Source organism: Nematostella vectensis, chromosome 12, assembly GCF_932526225.1.
Source record: "Nematostella vectensis chromosome 12, jaNemVect1.1, whole genome shotgun sequence".
In the NCBI taxonomy this organism is placed as follows: Eukaryota; Metazoa; Cnidaria; class Anthozoa; order Actiniaria; family Edwardsiidae; genus Nematostella; species Nematostella vectensis.
Genome location: NC_064045.1, coordinates 14,236,654 through 14,255,738, shown reverse-complemented (window position 1 = coordinate 14,255,738; position 19,085 = coordinate 14,236,654). Strand labels below are relative to the sequence as shown.

General features: G+C 46.9%; 1 protein-coding gene across 2 annotated transcripts in view; it reads left to right on the top strand.

The window, feature by feature from the left end:
* LOC5520178 overlaps window positions 1-19,085 on the top strand; it is a 131,797-nt gene that overhangs the window by 44,021 nt on the left and 68,691 nt on the right. For both annotated transcript variants that reach the window (XM_032365133.2, XM_048719933.1), the window contains 15 exons: window positions 187-422; window positions 946-1,199; window positions 7,784-7,997; window positions 8,526-8,666; window positions 9,863-10,062; window positions 10,821-11,066; window positions 11,582-11,797; window positions 12,340-12,519; window positions 14,361-14,675; window positions 14,856-15,085; window positions 15,527-15,827; window positions 16,953-17,112; window positions 17,192-17,536; window positions 17,921-18,234; window positions 18,544-18,811. In XM_032365133.2, coding sequence (XP_032221024.2) covers window positions 187-422; window positions 946-1,199; window positions 7,784-7,997; window positions 8,526-8,666; window positions 9,863-10,062; window positions 10,821-11,066; window positions 11,582-11,797; window positions 12,340-12,519; window positions 14,361-14,675; window positions 14,856-15,085; window positions 15,527-15,827; window positions 16,953-17,112; window positions 17,192-17,536; window positions 17,921-18,234; window positions 18,544-18,811 — 3,620 coding nt within the window. The remainder of the gene's footprint in view (window positions 1-186; window positions 423-945; window positions 1,200-7,783; window positions 7,998-8,525; window positions 8,667-9,862; window positions 10,063-10,820; window positions 11,067-11,581; window positions 11,798-12,339; window positions 12,520-14,360; window positions 14,676-14,855; window positions 15,086-15,526; window positions 15,828-16,952; window positions 17,113-17,191; window positions 17,537-17,920; window positions 18,235-18,543; window positions 18,812-19,085) is intronic.

Here is a 19,085-nt window from a genome sequence, read left to right as displayed (position 1 = left end):
CAATGTTGCTGCTTTGATTTTGATTTGGATATTGATATATCACTGCATCACCATATTTCTTAGGATTGAAGCGAATTAGTTTAGTAAGAAAACAAGAATCAAGAGATTGTCTCACCAAAGTGCTTCAAAACATGCTCTTTTTATGTGACCTTCACTAGATAAAGATTTTGACTTTGATTTTGACAGAACATTATACATCAATGCGCTGGGACGTGTACCCCGGGACCCCAGGACCAATCTAAGCCGTTCGTACCCAGACTTCTCGTACTATGGCTCGGCCCGTGTCTGGCTCACTCTGGATGAGAGAGAACTGGGGGCTAATGAGAGTGACGTGGAACTTGAAGAGATCCATCTGTACGGCGGAGCGCAGCTGGCATTTATCAAACCACAGGCTACCCGCAACTCTATTTCCATCATTATTGGTAAGAAGATAGTTTACGTGGTTTTCCCTTGAAACAAATGTTATGTTAAGGACCAAATCAGAAATAGAAGAAAAGGAAAGAGATAGGCATCATGTATAACATAATATAACAAAGCATAGTTTATAAGCATTCCCATATTACATGAATAGTATTTCAGCAACTGAAGTGTAAGTATAAGTATGGTATATCAGTGTCTTAGCTGGCCACGTAGGGTTTTGGGGTGGGTCACAGACACGCCCCTTCTGGTCATTTTCTTATAATTTATGAAAATATTGTATGGGGGGCACATGCCCCCAGTGATCCAACCTTTGTTACGGTCCTGTATAATAGTTTTATTTAGCAATTTTTCGCACCTTACGAATGTTTCATACAAACAATGGCTCACGTCAAGCAACGTCGATGGCTTTGAATATTCCTTACCCCTCTTCCCCTTCTCCCTTGCCATGTACTCAACGATTTAGTAATGCCAACAATTATGAAATAATAATAGTATTATTTTGATAATGACGCTATCTTTGTATAGGTCGAATGGAGGGCGACAGGAGCGGCAAGCTACATCTTGGCTTCAACCAGACATTCCTCTCCCTGCGCTCCCACCTCCCCATGGATATGGTGATATATCAGGGGGGGCTCACCACCATGCAGGGCGAGCTGCGCGTCGCCGGGGTAACGGTGGAAGTGGATGGCGTACTGCGCAAGTGCGAAAATATTACTGTTGTGGACGGGGGTGCGATACACATGAAGGAGATGTACAACACGCATGGGCAGTCCACAAGGGTAGGTCCTGTACAGTCCACTAGGGTAGGTCCTGTACAGTCCACTAGGGTAGGTCCTGTACAGTCCACTAGGGTAGGTCTTGTTCAGTCCACTAGGGTAGGTCCTGTACAGTCCACTAGGGTAGGTCCTGTACAGTCCACTAGGGTAGGTCCTGTACAGTCCACTAGGGTTGGTCCTGTACAGTCCACTAGGGTTGGTCCTGTACAGTTCACTAGGGTAGGTCCTGTACAGTCCACTATGGTTGGTCCTGTACAGTCCACTAGGGTAGGTCCTGTACAGTCCACAAGGGTAGGTCCTGTACAGTCCACTAGGGTAGGTCCTGTACAGTCCACAAGGGTAGGTCCTGTACAGTCCACTAGGGTAGGCCCTGTACAGTCCACTTAGGTAGGTCCTGTACAGTCCACTAGGGTAGGTCCTGTACAGTCCACTAGGGTAGGTCCTGTACAGTCCACTAGGGTAGGTCCTGTACAGTCCACTAGGGTAGGTCCTGTACAGTCCACTAGGGTAGGTCCTGTACAGTCCACTAGGGTAGGTCCTGTACAGTCCACTAGGGTAGGTCCTGTACAGTCCACTAGGGTTGGTCCTGTACAGTCCACTAGGGTAGGTCCTGTACAGTCCACAAGGGTAGGTCCTGTACAGTCCACTAGGGTAGGTCTTTACAGTCCACTAGGGTAGGTCCTGTACAGTCCACTAGGGTAGGTCCTGTACAGTCCACTAGGGTAGGTCCTGTACAGTCCACAAGGGTAGGTCCTGTACAGTCCACTAGGGTAGGTCTTTACAGTCCACTAGGGTAGGTCCTGTACAGTCCACTAGGGTAGGTCCTGTACAGTCCACTAGGGTAGGTCCTGTACAGTCCACTAGGGTAGGTCCTGTACAGTCCACTAGGGTAGATCCTGTACAGTCCACTAGGGTAGGTCCTGTACAGTCCACTAGGGTAGGTCCTGTACAGTCCACTAGGGTAGGTCCTGTACAGTCCACTAGGGTAGGTCCTGTACAGTCCACTAGGGTAGGTCCTGTACAGTCCACTAGGGTAGGTCCTGTACAGTCCACTAGGGTAGGTCCTGTACAGTCCACTAGGGTAGGTCCTGTACAGTCCACTAGGGTAGGTCCTGTACAGTCCACTAGGGTAGGTCCTGTACAGTCCACTAGGGTAGGTCCTGTACAGTCCACTAGGGTAGGTCCTGTACAGTCTACTAGGGTAGGTCCTGTACAGTCCACTAGGGTAGGTCCTGTACAGTCCACAAGGGTAGGTCCTGTACAGTCCACAAGGGTAGGTCCTGTACAGTCCACTAGGGTAGGTCCTGTACAGTCCACTAGGGTAGGTCCTGTACAGTCCACTAGGGTAGGTCCTGTACAGTCCACTAGGGTAGGTCCTGTACAGTCCACTAGGGTAGGTCCTGTACAGTCCACTAGGGTAGGTCTTGTACAGTCCACTAGGGTAGGTCCTGTACAGTCCACTAGGGTAGGTCCTGTAAGTCCACTAGGGTAGGTCCTGTACAGTCCACTAGGGTAGGTCCTGTACAGTCCACTAGGGTTGGTCCTGTACAGTCCACTAGGGTAGGTCCTGTACAGTCCACTAGGGTTGGTCCTGTACAGTCCACTAGGGTAGGTCCTGTACAGTCCACAAGGGTAGGTCCTGTACAGTCCACTAGGGTAGGTCTTTACAGTCCACTAGGGTAGGTCCTGTACAGTCCACTAGGGTAGGTCCTGTACAGTCCACTAGGGTAGGTCTTGTACAGTCCACAAGGGTAGGTCCTGTACAGTCCACTAGGGTAGGTCTTTACAGTCCACTAGGGTAGGTCCTGTACAGTCCACTAGGGTAGGTCCTGTACAGTCCACTAGGGTAGGTCCTGTACAGTCCACTAGGGTAGGTCCTGTACAGTCCACTAGGGTAGATCCTGTACAGTCCACTAGGGTAGGTCCTGTACAGTCCACTAGGGTAGGTCCTGTACAGTCCACTAGGGTAGGTCCTGTACAGTCCACTAGGGTAGGTCCTGTACGGTCCACTAGGGTAGGTCCTGTACAGTCCACTAGGGTAGGTCCTGTACAGTCCACTAGGGTAGGTCCTGTACAGTCCACAAGGGTAGGTCCTGTACAGTCCACTAGGGTAGGTCCTGTACAGTCCACTAGGGTAGGTCCTGTACAGTCCACTAGGGTAGGTCCTGTACAGTCCACTAGGGTAGGTCCTGTACAGTCCACTAGGGTAGGTCCTGTACAGTCCACTAGGGTAGGTCCTGTACAGTCCACAAGGGTAGGTCCTGTACAGTCCACTAGGGTAGGTCCTGTACAGTCCACTAGGGTAGGTCCAGTACAGTCCACTAGGGTAGGTCCTGTACAGTCCACTAGGGTAGGTCCTGTACAGTCCACTAGGGTTGGTCCTGTACAGTCCACTAGGGTAGGTCCTGTACAGTCCACTAGGGTAGGTCCTGTACAGTCCACTAGGGCAGGTCCTGTACAGTCCACAAGGGTAGGTCCTGTACAGTCCACTAGGGTAGGTCCTGTACAGTCCACAAGGGTAGGTCCTGTACAGTCCACTAGGGTAGGTCCTGTACAGTCCACTAGGGTAGGTCCTGTACAGTCCACAAGGGCAGGTCCTGTACAGTCCACTAGGGTAGGTCTTTACAGTCCACTAGGGTAGGTCCTGTACAGTCCACTAGGGTTGGTCCTGTACAGTCCACTAGGGTAGGTCCTGTACAGTCCACTAGGGTAGGTCCTGTACAGTCCACTAGGGTAGGTCCTGTACAGTCCACTAGGGTAGGTCTTGTACAGTCCACTAGGGTAGGTCCTGTACAGTCCACTAGGGTAGGTCCTGTACAGTCCACGAGGGTAGGTCCTGTACAGTCCACTAGGGTAGGTCCTGTACAGTCCACTAGGGTAGGTCCTGTACAGTCCACTAGGGTAGGTCCTGTACAGTCCACTAGGGTAGGTCCTGTACAGTCCACTAGGGTAGCTCCTGTACAGTCCACTAGGGTAGCTCCTGTACAGTCCACTAGGGTAGATCCTGTACAGTCCACTAGGGTAGGTCCTGTACAGTCCACTAGGGTAGGTCCTGTACAGTCCACTAGGGTAGGTCCTGTACAGTCCACTAGGGTAGGTCCTGTACAGTAAACACAAAGGTAGGTCCTGTACAGTCCACTAGGGTAGGTCCTGTACAGTCCACTAGGGTAGATCCTGTACAGTCCACTAGGGTAGGTCCTGTACAGTCCACTAGGGTAGGTCCTGTACAGTCCACTAGGGTAGGTCCTGTACAGTCCACTAGGGTAGGTCCTGTACAGTCCACTAGGGTAGGTCCTGTACAGTCCACTAGGGTAGGTCCTGTACAGTCCACTAGGGTAGGTCTTGTACAGTCCACAAGGGTAGGTCCTGTACAGTCCACTAGGGTAGGTCCTGTACAGTCCACTAGGGTAGGTCCTGTACAGTCCAATAGGGTAGGTTCTGTACCGTCCACTAGGGTTGGTCCTGTACAGTCTAATAGGGTAGGTCCTGTACAGTCCACTAGGGTAGGTCTTGTACAGTCCACTAGGGTAGGTCCTGTACAGTCCACTAGGGTAGGTCCTGTACAGTCCACTAGGGTAGGTCCTGTACAGTCCACTAGGGTAGGTCCTGTACAGTCCACTAGGGTAGGTCCTGTACAGTCCACTAGGGTAGGTCCTGTACAGTCCACTAGGGTAGGTCCTTTACAGTCCACTAGGGTAGGTCCTGTACAGTCCACTAGGGTAGGTCCTGTACAGTCCACTAGGGTAGGTCCTGTACATTCCACGAGGGTAGGTCCTGTACAGTCCACTAGGGTAGCTCCTGTACAGTCCACTAGGGTAGGTCCTTTACAGTTAACAAGGGTATGTCCTGTACAGTCCACTAGGGTAGGTCCTGTACAGTCCACTAGGGTAGGTCCTGTACAGTCCACTAGGGTAGGTCCTGTACAGTCCACTAGGGTAGGTCCTGTACAGTCCACTAGGGTAGGTCCTGTACAGTCCACTAGGGTAGGTCCTGTACAGTGCACTAGGGTTGGTCCTGTACAGTCCACTAGGGTAGGTCCTGTACAGTCCACTAGGGTAGGTCCTGTACAGTCCACTAGGGTAGGTCCTGTACAGTCCACTAGGGTAGATCCTGTACAGTCCACTAGGGTAGGTCCTGTACAGTCCACTAGGGTAGGTCCTGTACAGTCCACTAGGGTAGGTCCTGTACAGTCCACTAGGGTAGGTCCTGTACAGTCCACTAGGGTAGGTCCTGTACAGTCCACTAGGGTAGGTCTTGTACAGTCCACAAGGGTAGGTCCTGTACAGTCCACTAGGGTAGGTCCTGTACAGTCCACTAGGGTAGGTCCTGTACAGTCCAATAGGGTAGGTTCTGTACCGTCCACTAGGGTTGGTCCTGTACAGTCTAATAGGGTAGGTCCTGTACAGTCCACTAGGGTAGGTCTTGTACAGTCCACTAGGGTAGGTCCTGTACAGTCCACTAGGGTAGGTCCTGTACAGTCCACTAGGGTAGGTCCTGTACAGTCCACTAGGGTAGGTCCTGTACAGTCCACTAGGGTAGGTCCTGTACAGTCCACTAGGGTAGGTCCTGTACAGTCCACTAGGGTAGGTCCTTTACAGTCCACTAGGGTAGGTCCTGTACAGTCCACTAGGGTAGGTCCTGTACAGTCCACTAGGGTAGGTCCTGTACATTCCACGAGGGTAGGTCCTGTACAGTCAACTAGGGTAGCTCCTGTACAGTCCACTAGGGTAGGTCCTTTACAGTTAACAAGGGTATGTCCTGTACAGTCCACTAGGGTAGGTCCTGTACAGTCCACTAGGGTAGGTCCTGTACAGTCCACTAGGGTAGGTCCTGTACAGTCCACTAGGGTAGGTCCTGTACAGTCCACTAGGGTTGGTCCTGTACAGTGCACTAGGGTTGGTCCTGTACAGTCCACTAGGGTAGGTCTTTACAGTCCACTAGGGTAGGTCCTGTACAGTCCACTAGGGTAGGTCCTGTACAGTCCACTAGGGTAGGTCCTGTACAGTCCACTAGGGTAGGTCCTGTACAGTCCACTAGGGTAGGTCCTGTACAGTCCACTAGGGTAGGTCCTGTACAGTCCACTAGGGTTGGTCCTGTACAGTCCACTAGGGTAGGTCCTGTACAGTCCACTAGGGTAGGTCCTGTACAGTCCACTAGGGTAGGTCCTGTACAGTCCACTAGGGTAGGTCCTGTACAGTCCACTAGGGTAGGTCCTGTACAGTCCACTAGGGTAGGTCCTGTACAGTCCACTAGGGTAGGTCCTGTACATTCCACTAGGGTAGGTCCTGTACAGTCCACTAGGGTAGGTCCTGTACAGTCAACTAGGGTAGGTCCTGTACAGTCCACAAGGGTAGGTCCTGTACAGTCCACTAGGGTAGGTCTTTACAGTCCACAAGGGTAGGTCCTGTACAGTCCACAAGGGTAGGTCCTGTACAGTCCACAAGGGTAGGTCCTGTACAGTCCACTAGGGTAGGTCCTGTACAGTCCACTAGGGTAGATCCTGTACAGTCCACTAGGGTAGGTCCTGTACAGTCCACTAGGGTAGGTCCTGTACAGTCCACTAGGGTAGATCCTGTACAGTCCACTAGGGTAGGTCCTGTACAGTCCACTAGGGTAGGTCCTGTACAGTTCACTAGGGTAGGTCCTGTACAGTCCACAAGGGTAGGTCCTGTACAGTCCACTAGGGTAGGTCCTGTACAGTCCACAAGGGTAGGTCCTGTACAGTCCACAAGGGTAGGTCCTGTACAGTCCACTAGGGTAGGTCTTTACAGTCCACAAGGGTAGGTCCTGTACAGTCCACAAGGGTAGGTCCTGTACAGTCCACTAGGGTAGGTCCTGTACAGTCCACTAGGGTAGGTCCTGTACAGTCCACTAGGGTAGGTCCTGTACAGTCCACTAGGGTAGGTCCTGTACAGTCCACTAGGGTAGGTCCTGTACAGTCTACTAGGGTAGGTCCTGTACAGTCCACTAGGGTAGGTCCTGTACAGTCCACAAGGGTAGGTCCTGTACAGTCCACTAGGGTAGATCCTGTACAGTCCACTAGGGTAGGTCCTGTACAGTCCACTAGAGTAGGTCCTGTACAGTCCACTAGGGTAGGTCCTGTACAGTCCACTAGGGTAGATCCTGTACAGTCCACTAGGGTAGGTCCTGTACAGTCCACTAGGGTAGGTCCTGTACAGTCCACGAGGGTAGGTCCTGTACAGTCCACTTGGGTAGGTCCTGTACAGTCCACGAGGGTTGGTCTTTTACAGGAACGGGTCTACAAGGTTGGGTTGAATACATATGAAGGAAATGCACAGCACACATGGGCGGTCCACAATGGTAGGTTCTTTACAAGGTCGGGTCTACAATTTGTGGAACATCATCAACATCACCACCACCACCATCATCATTATCATCATGATACTCACCACCATCATCACCACAATAATCATTATCATCGGGATACTCACCATTCCCCTATCTTTGAATCTTCATTAGTCGCACTCTACTTTCGGTGCCGTTACATATAGTATGTATAATACTAATTTCTAGTTACAAAACAGTTTGTTTTATTCATGATTTGATTAATTATTTTCTCTCTTCAGGTTTTCTTTTACAAGTCTATAAACATCCGCAACCGTGGTGTCATGACAGTAGCCAATCAGGAGCGAGTGAGAGAATTTCGTGGTGACTATATTCACGTGTTTGGCGGTGGCAAGTTGTCAGCGGTTAACCTCCACGTGCATGCGCATAACATGACGGTAGACGCTTTGGCGCTTGTTGAGGTGTCGCTGAAAGAACAAAGCTTTGAGTATAAAGGTAAAAAAATTCATAAACGATGTACAAAGCTTCCGTAGAGTAAGTTACAGTGCTGAAGCAAAAAAGCAAACAAGAAACTAGTTTTTCTATACCAAAGTATATATAGGATATTGAAGAGAAGTGTAGAAGCCAGCTAACAAGGCCTAACAGGATTGGCTAGATCACCTCATTGTTCTATTGTCATCTCGTTCTTCGTGGTGCACCAATCCAATGAGGTGAAATCTTCTGATAGCTTCTACATGACTCTTATTGAAAGAGCTAGTTATAGCTCAGTACAGTGCACTTTTATTTATTCAAAGAGGGTTTTAAAACCGTCTTCTAGCCAAAGCCAATCTAAATACAGAAATAATGCAAGAGTGTAGGCGTTAATCAAAGATGTTCGATATACAGGTGTAGAGCGGGATATATCTTGATGTATGGGAAAAAAAGAAAATAACAGTAGTAGCTTGTCTTATTACCCTAGTTATCATAAGGGTAACAGGGGTGAGCTTCACTTCAAACACGTGACTACATACTTGTGTTTTCAAGGAAAAGGTCCCGGACCAGACTTCCCCGCGCCAGGCACTGCCGGTGGGGGAGGGGGAGGACACGGCGGGCGTGGAGGCAGGGCCGCAATGTTCCCCGGGACTGGTGCATCGTATGGTTCATTCACTGAGCCGCTAGAGTTCGGTAAGGCATTATCTTTTAAAGCTGAGAACTCTGAAAAGCATATAACTCAAGCTCAAATGTGTCGATAGAAATAAACATCAAATAAAGATAATAATAAATACTTAACATATTCACCGATCAGAAGTCGGAGAAGAAGCACAGAGCTTTTCGTATACAATAAACTGTACAACCAATAGCTGACCGGCAATATGAAACATTTCATGAATCCTTTGTCTCGTCCCTCTGCACTTGCCATAAAAACATGACAGCAAATGGCCATGAAAACATGACAGCAAATAGCCATGAAAACATGACAGCAAATGGCCATGAAAACATGACAGCAAATAGCCATGAAAACATGACAGCAAATGGCCATGAAAACATGACAGCAAATGGCCATGAAAACATGACACAAATGGCCATGAAAACATGACAGCAAATGGCCATGAAAACATGACAGCAAATGGCCATAAAAACATGACAGCAAATGGCCATGAAAACATGACAGCAAATGGCCATGAAAACATGACAGCAAATAGCCATGAAAACATGACAGCAAATGGCCATGAAAACATGACAGCAAATGGCCATGAAAACATGACAGCAAATGGCCATGAAAACATGACAGCAAATGGCCATGAAAACATGACAGCAAATAGCCATGAAAACATGACAGCAAATAGCCATAAAAACATGACAGCAAATAGCCATAAAAACATGACAGCAAATAGCCATAAAAACATGACAGCAAATAGCCATAAAAACATGACAGCAAATAGCCATGAAAACATGACAGCAAATGGCCATAAAAACATGACAGCAAATGGCCATGAAAACATGACAGCAAATGGCCATGAAAACATGACAGCAAATCGCCATGAAAACATGACAGCAAATGGCCATGAAAACATGACAGCAAATAGCCATGAAAACATGACAGCAAATAGCCATAAAAACATGACAGCAAATAGCCATGAAAACATGACAGCAAATGGCCATGAAAACATGACAGCAAATAGCCATGAAAACATGACAGCAAATAGCCATGAAAACATGACAGCAAATGGCCATAAAAACATGACAGTAAATAGCCATGAAAACATGACAGCAAATGGCCATGAAAACATGACAGCAAATAGCCATAAAAACATGACAGCAAATAGCCATGAAAAGATTCAAACTAATTGTCTTATTCGAATGCATTTATATCCATTCAGGAAGCAGCGGTGGTACCGGTCAAAGCGGTTCCCCTGGGGGGAAGGGTGGCGGCGTGTTAGTGCTCAACATTACCCACACGCTCGAGATCGAGGGATACATACAAGCCAACGGTCAGGACGGTGCCACATACGCAGGGGGTGGTAGTGGGGGGAGTGTGTTCATACGAACTGATGGTCTGGAAGGCAGCGGAACTATACAGGTATTGCATGTTTGATAAGGCCCTGGTGGGTGGTAGTGTGTGTGGGAGGTGGGGGGTGTATAGTTTTTGAAAGCTTATAAAGTGCGATGATGATAAATGTTTTGTATGTGTGACCGTCCCGGGGAACGGGCGGAGGGATAAAGCGAGAACATGGATTCGCCTTGATTTCGGTAAGTTGAAACAAGAACTTAGCCTACAGGCCTGGAAACGGGGTTTAGGGTGATAAGCTACCGGTAAGACAGGACCTGGAAAAATGCGGAAAGGGTATTCCCCCGCCCCCTCCCCCCATCTTTTTTGCCGGACCTCGATGTGTTATTTTGATGGTGATAAAAACCAACATCGGTGATTCAAATTATGTGAAAATGGTTTTGTCTCTATTTCTGTTTGCAACGATGCAATTTATGATGATTGATATAACTAAGATTATGATACAGTATGATATTTTAAATTGGAATTACATGTACCACTCGTTCAGTCCCGGCTATCTATTATTAATGCATGTCAAATCTGGTTGAATAAAGTTGCTCATAAACAAACTTCAAACACACGCTGTCCTCAAGTAGAAATAATAATAAAGCAGGTCCGTAGCCAGGATTTCGAGCGGGGTGTTCTTTTACCCATTTAATAGTACTCAATCATTCTTCATTAGAGTGGACCTTCCAGTCGAGCTTGAAGAAGGAAGACAAAAAATTAACAAAAACAAACGCGGCGTGTAGATACGGTCATGATGAAAAAATTTTTCGCAATTCCCTTATTAGGCGGATGGTGGAAACGGTTACAATCATCCAACCCGTGGGGGTGGTGGAGGGTCAGGTGGGCGTATCGCCGTGTACTATGGGCGTGGTTATTACGACGGCAGCCTGCAAGCCTCTGGGGGGTACGGTCACAGCGAGTTCGGCGCAGCTGGGACGGTGTTTGTACAGAAAGGCAACGACACATCACACGAGAGGACATTGAGTGTTGATAACCGGAAGCGATCGCCTTCAACGGCACGAATTAACCAGGTATGTACCATATGTGTTATGTATGTTATCGATTGATGTTACCATGGAGATAACGTGCTTGCCCGGAGAGAGCGCGCCGATTTTGTAGAGCTCGGTTGTTGAAAGTAAAAGCTAGTGTTGTGTTCAGAGTAGCGCTCGGAATTGTGTCTTCTGGACTTGACAATATGAATTACGTATGGGTTTATAAGAATGAGCTCTAGTAAAACCTCATTATTAGAAGATTAGAAGCGTCGACGCTTCGTATAACACATGCCTCTTCCGCTTGAATCGTGCTACGTGTATTGTGCTGGTGTGACGATTTTTGATGAGCTAATTTTCAACCTAAATCACTTCCTTCTTCTATAAACGGAGAAAATTAAGGAATATCGCAGTCCTTATGAACGTTACGTAGCTGTGCTTCTTAATGTCAGGGCCGTAGACGGGGGCGGGACAGGGCAGTGCCCGTAGATGTAAGCATTGAACCTGGGTTATTAAACTTTAGTATAAGCAGTTGAGCTTCGCTTTCTTCTTTCCAGGTACAAAAGCTTGACCTATCAGGAGGCACAGGGAGCCCACAAAAGTATACAAGTATCAGCGGCTTGCAGTTCACGTCATCTCAGCCGAGTAACGGATTACAGTATCTGGTCAGCGGGAATATTGAAGAAGTCTTCATCGCCGACCCTACCAATACCGTGCGGGTTACCTGTGTGCTACCTAGCCCGCTGTATATTCATCACATCCGAATATTTCCGGTAGGAAAGGACTTGATTGAATAAGAGTCGATGAGAGTGCACATCGAGAATCAGCGCTTTCTCGTTCGACCGCGCAAAGCAGGCAGTAAAAACCTTTGGGAGCGCCCGCAAAGTACGCGGTCAAACCTTTGGGGGCGCCCGCAAAGTACGCCGTCAAAACCTTTGGGGGCGCCCGCAAAGTACGCGGTCAAACCTTTGGGGGCGCCCGCAAAGTACGCGGTCAAACCTTTGGGGGCGCCCGCAAAGTACGCCGTCAAAACCTTTGGGAGCGCCCGCAAAGGACGCGGTCGAAACCTTTAGGAGCGCCCGCAAAGGACGCCGTCAAAACCTTTGGGAGCGCCCGCAAAGGACGAGGTCGAAACATTTGGGAGCGCCTGCAAAGTACGCCGTCAAAACCTTTGGGAGCGCCCGGAAAGCCTGCTGGGTTCTCTGAGCATAGAAAAAGTACACGGACAAACGGTCATGGAGCTCTCATCGACTCTCATCTCCGTTTAATGGCTTTAGTACAGTACAGCTTCATGACCTTTGAACATGTTTCACAGTATTGCAGGAATGGCTTCCGTATTTCCTACACCCTCTCGGCGGATCTCCATGTTGGTGGCGCCCACAATACACCCCAGCGGTCGTTCTCTGGCTGCTATGACACTGGATTCTACGAAGACATCGCGATGTCCAATACAATAACTAGCTTTACTCTTGAGCTGACGCGTCTTGAGACTCAGGTAAATAAAACCTCTCTGGGCCTTATTGCTCCTTGTACTCCAATGCAGATTGCTCTAGGCCTTATTGCTCCTTTGTACTCCGATACAGGTTGCTCTGGGCCTTATTGCTCCTTTGTACTCCAATGCAGATTGCTCTAGGCCTTATTGCTCCTTTGTACTCCAATACAGGTTGCTCTAGGCCTTATTGCTCCTTTGTATTCCAATGCACGTTGCTCTAGGCCTTATTTCTCCTTTGTACTCCAATGCAGATTGCTCTAGGCCTTATTGCTTCTTTGTACTTCAATGCATGTTGCTCTAGGCCTTATTGCTCCTTTGTACTCCAATGCATCTTGCTCTAGGCCTTATTGCTCCTTTGTACTCCAATACAGGTTGCTCTAGGCCTTATTGCTCCTTTGTACTCCAATGTAGGTTGCTCTAGGCCTTATTGCTCCTTTCTACTCCAATGCATCTTGCTCTAGGTGCTCCTTTGTACTCCAATACATCTTGCTCTAGGCCTTATTGCTCCTTTGTACCCCAATGCATCTTGCTCTAGGCCTTATTGCTCCTTTGTACTCCAATACATCTTGCTCTAGGCCTTATTGCTCCTTTGTACTCCAATGCATCTTGCTCTAGGCCTTATTGCTCCTTTGTACTCCAATACATCTTGCTCTAGGCCTTATTGCTCCTTTGTACCCCAATGCATCTTGCTCTAGGCCTTATTGCTCCTTTGTACTTCAATATAGATTGCTCTAGGCCTTATGGCTCCTTTGTACTCCAATGCATCTAACTTTAGGCCTTATTGCTCTTTGTACTCCAATACAGGTTGCTCTAGGCCTTATTGCTCCTTTGTACTCCAATACAGGTTGCTCTAGGCCTTATTGCTCCTTTGTACTCCAATACAGGTTGCTCTAGGCCTTATTGCTCCTTTGTACTCCAATACAGGTTGCTCTAGGCCTTATTGCTCCTTTGTACTCCAATGCAGATTGCTCTAGGCCTTATTGCTCCTTTGTACTCCAATGCTTCTTGCTCTGGGCCTTATTGCTCCTTTGTACTCCAATGCAGGTTGCTCTAGGCCTTATTGCTCCTTTGTACTCCAATGCTTCTTGCTCTAGGCCTTATTGCTCCTTTGTACTCCAATGCATTTTGCTCTAGGCCTTATTGCTCCTTTGTACTTCAATACAGGTTGCTCTAGGCCTTATTGCTCTTTTGTACTCCAATGCATGTTGCTCTAGGCCTTATTGCTCCTTTGTACTCCAATGCAGGTTGCTCTAGGCCTTATTGCTCCTTTGTACTCCAATGCATGTTGCTCTAGGCCTTATTGCGCCTTTGTACTCCAATACAGGTTGCTCTAGGCCTTATTGCTCCTTTGTACTCCAATGCAGGTTGCTCTAGGCCTTATTGCGCCTTTGTACTCCAATGCAGGTTGCTCTGGGCCTTATTGCTCCTTTGCACTCCAATGCAGGTTGCTCTAGGCCTTATTGCGCCTTTGTACTCCAATGCAGGTTGCTCTGGGCCTTATTGCTCCTTTGCACTCCAATGCAGGTTACTCTAGGCCTTATTACTCCTTCGTACTCCAATGCATCTTGCTCTAGGCCTTATTGCTCCTTTGCACTCCAATGCAGGTTACTCTAGGCCTTATTACTCCTTCGTACTCCAATGCATCTTGTTCTAGGCCTTATTGCTCCTTTGCACTCCAATGCAGGTTGCTCTAGGCCTTATTGCTCCTTTGTACTCCAATACAGGTTGCTCTGGGCCTTATTGCTCCTTTGTACTCCAATGCAGGTTGCTCTAGGCCTTATTGCTCCTTTGCACTTCAATGCATGTTGCTCTAGGCCTTATTGCTCCTTTGTACTCCAATGCAGGTTGCTCTAAGAGAGATCGAGGTGTACATAGGAATGGACAGCACTCCATCATTTGCGGAGAAGAGTTTGTCTTACGACGCATCTCGCACCTGGCTTGTTTTCAACGAGCCGAAGCCAAGTGTTGTAGAGCTCGACACCCTCGATATTCGCGCCGATGCACACTTGGGTCTACAGTCCGATGGGTCAGCGGTAAGCCTACACGTGCGCAAGTACATGGGTGACTTTACTGGTACTCTCCATGTGGGACGTAAACAACTGGTGAACATGACGTCATGCACAGACGCAGTTATACCGTTCAGCCTTCGAGCTTACGAGGTAAGCGACCGTTCATCATTCTTCCTTGGTCGCCATGGTCCATTACTTTATTGAAGGGGCGTCAAATACTTACCTTTTTTCATATTATGACTCCGCACGTCTGATTAGTATGTAACGTGTGATTTTAATCACATATTAAAATATGTAACAATTGGTTAATATATACGTTTGACCTTCTAGAATTCCGTGGTTGCGCTACCACCCCAGCTCCAGCTCCAGAAGTCGTCAGTTTACCTTGAATCCGAGGTGCTTGGACTACAAGAACTCGTCATCTCATTCAACAGCACGCTGGACATGACACCACAGGCTCATGTCAACTCGGACAATCACGGCGATGTCGTCCTCGACAGTTTGACGATACTGAACGGAGGCTCGTTTCACCAGTCAGCGGATTCACCCAGTGCACTGAGGCACGTTATTTAAAAGTTTATACGCGAATTGTAGCCCCGTATATCCCCTCTAGACTGAGTGGCCTTGTTATTCATGCGCATCGGCTATACAAATTCGTCCAGTCATGAGACATATTTTCCCTACTCGTCTTTGCCTATCTCTTTGACATCTAGAGAAGTCAAGGTCCTAATGAAGCTAGGAGACTACGGAGTATTTCGATGCTATTAATTTGAACAAATCTAAAGTAGTCGAGACCCTTCAAAACATAGGGTGTACTAAGTCTTTCTATACCATCAATTTGACTGTTTAGGTACATCATTCGTGTTTCGAAAAATTATGCATTTTTGTAAAAGAGCTGCAAAGGAGACAAGATTTTCGGTAGAGGAGCAAGATTGTTAAAGATTATTGTAGGCGCCAGTGCACCAACTTCTAATCTGCATCCCTTTGTTACCTCTTTGCAGAATGAATCTTACTGGTGATCTCAGAATCAATGCCGGCGCTGTCATGAATGTCAGTATCTTGAATCTCACGGCTGACAACGTATACAACGACGTATCCGCTGTGCTAACCGCGGGCGCAAGAGCTTACCCATCAGGTGGCGGCCGTGAACCAGGCGTGACGTCACCAGTCAGTGCTTCCGGCGCGGGGCATGGAGGAGCAGGGGGGAGGGGCGGGGAGCAGTCGCGGGTTGGTCGGGCATATGGCCAATTTGAAGCGCCCACAGATCCGGGCAGTGGCGGTGGAAGTGGTTACCAAGACAGGGTAAGTGGATGGCAGTAAATCACCAATGTCTGGCAAACACCATTTTGTAACCCTTTTTTTTCTTATACAGCCTTTTGTGAATGACCTTCAATCTGTAAGATATCCGCCAATATTTTCTTGTTTACCTCATATGAAGCGGAATTTAAAATGCTCTTTGATGTTCTTGATGCAGGCTTGAATTCTGAAATTGTATCAAGAAGGCAATCAAGATCATCCGCCTAATATATTTAACCGAGAACTTTTATCTTATTTTAAATTTTGTTTGTTATATTCTGCCGGTCATTATTGTCGCACATTTTCAGTATCAAGAAAGAAATCAAGATCCTCCGTAAGATATTTAACCAAGAACTTTTATCTTATTTTAAATTTTGTTTGTTATATTCTGCCGGTCATTATTTTCTCACATTTTCAGTATCAAGAAAGAAATCAAGATCCTCCATATAATATTTAACCAAGAACTTTTATCTTATTTTAAATTTTGTTTGTTATATTCTGCCGGTCATTATTTTCTCACATTTTTAGTATCAAGAATGAAATCAAGGTCCTCCGTATAATATTTAACCAAGAACTTTTATCTTATTTTATATTTTGTGCCGTTTTGTTATATTCTGCCGGCCATTTTTTTCTCACAATTTCAGTATCAAGAAAGCAATCAAGATCCTCCGTATAATATTCAACCGAGAACTTTTATCTTATTTTAGATTTTGTGCCATTTTTTTATATTCTGTCGGTCATTATTTTCTCACATTTTCAGTATCAAGAAAGGAATCAAGATCCTCCGTATAATATTCAACCGAGAACTTTTATCTTATTTTAGATTTTGTGCCATTTTGTTATATTCTGCCCGTCATTATTTTCTCAAATTTTCTTAACACGATGCGAGGATGTCGACAAACAGCTTAGAGAATGTCATCAATGCATAATATTAACTGGGTTGAATGTATTTATAAAGCGCTTTTCCTATGTAATATCAATTTTGTCTTACTTTTTAGCTTGTTTAATTATTTTTGTCTGAGCAATAATACATACAAAAAATCCAATGAACATGTAAATGACAAAAACAAAAACAAAATGCTAGCCAGTAATTGTGAACTTTTTATGCTGAGAATTTTTGTATTCTTCAAGCCTGGAAGCGCTGGTGGTGGTGTGATTCAAATCACGGCTAAAGGACTGGTGCAAAATGATGGCTTGATTGACGTGTCCGCCGCGCCCGCGATTCATCCGGGGACAGGCGGCGGCAGCGGTGGCAGTATCCTAATAAGGTGCAACTTGTTCTCTGGAAAAGGTGAGAAGTGGACAAATTCAGCTCCAGTCTAATTTATCAAAAACTTCTATTATACCAACAACATTTTATAAAAATATAGGTCACGTGATAGCTACAGGAGGCGCAGCAACTGCTGCAGTGAACACAAGCGACGGAGGGGGAGGTGGTGGGGGTCAGATTGCCATTCATTACCAGTCTTCCCGATTCAGCGGTGTTTTCAAGACACATGGCGGGCTCAGTCGCAGCGAGCCGGGAGGCCCTGGGCCGGTCTACCTGGCATGCAATCGTACAGACCGGACACTTATTGTGGACAACAACGGTTACCGGACGGCCAGGCTATATATAGAAGACTACAGGGACATATCACGTGACGGCGGAAGGGCGTGGCTCTATGTGGAGTACGCCAAGGTGTTCGTGGTCGAGAAGATGATAATCAAGGGGGGAGGTGAGAGGAGAGATAACATTTGCTTAGTTTACCAAAAAGTTAAAGCTTACACTGAATGTAAACCTTTATAAAGAAAGTTTGTCGTCAAGTAGGACGAAGGGGGCGAAGAAATAACGAGGTTGGGACAATCGAATTTTTGGATCCATGATATTTTATGGTAGAGAATAGATTTCGAGACTATAAATAAGCCCAAGTACAAAAAATATACTTCCCATCGATCAATAACGAAGAGTATGGTAGTGACGGTTGATGCATAAAACTTTCGTTTTTTCGTCGTCTTTATTGTGCATGAAAATATATGATATAGTGAGTTATATAGTCTACGAAGCTACGAAAATAGGAAAGTCAAGGTGTTTTTACTTGCTAACACTCTTTGTATTATAGGCCACGTTGCGTTACGTCACGCTGGCAACTGCGCATGTGTATCATGTGACTGCTCCATCACGCTAGTAGTCGAACGCCTCGAGGGTGACATGGGCGGGATGCTACACGTGGGAATTGGTCAGCGGTTTATCATAAAATCCGCCTCGACTCAGTTCCCCTCAAGTTTCCGTGTGTATGAAGACGGCTTTCTGCACGTGCCTCGGGCCTTGTTGTTGAAGGATTTGTACTACCCGCGTATAACCATAGAGGGGACGCTAAGTGGGCTTACTGCGCTGGATATAGGGAAAGGAACAGAACTTGTCATTACTGAAAAGGTATTGCTTTCAACTTTATAGCCTCGATGAAGTGGCCTGTTTTGTAGCACAGTTTTGATTGCTTGGCAGTTTGCGTAATCTGGAAGTTTGCGTATATGGATTTCAATGTTTGTATAAATTGTTATATTGCTCTATAAATAGCCCATACAGTCTTTATTGGATCCAATAGGTATTCATTGTGATTATATTGAACTGAAATATCAGGAAACAGGATATGAACCTAATATTTACTATATTAAAGAACTCAGATTTATACGCGAGCTTCGTAGGATTAGAAGGCCCATTAAAACCTGATCAATTGCTCTTCAGGGACGTTCTCATGGATACAGCAACATGACCCTCCACATGGCGTCACTGACCGTTATGAACGGCGCTATCTTGAGGGCCTCGGGACTAGTCTCCAGTTCCCCTACTCTTACACTGAACGTCAGTGAAAAGTTCACGGTATCTGCCGGCGGGACGGTCAGCGCCAAGTGGCTCCTAGTGACTGCTGACACCGTGATCGTAGAGTCTTCGGGTCTGATATCCACAGATGGAATGGGGCACGGTATAAGGACCGGACCAGGGTCAAGCTCAGGTACAGAACAATAAACCGCTGAAACGCCCTGACCGCCAGCGGTACTTATCATATCCGGATGGTAGGGGTAAACGTCATTTTTAAGGATTTGTTGAAATCGGTGACAATGGAAGATGGAAGATAATTTGATATAAGAAAATGAGAATGACAAATAAGAAAATGAACACGGAAAGGTTTGAATAATAAAAATCATATACCCGAAATTCTGTCTAAATGGATGGCAGGCAGCCATCCCGTCCACGCCTAGTGGGACCCGCTCTTATATACTAAGCTC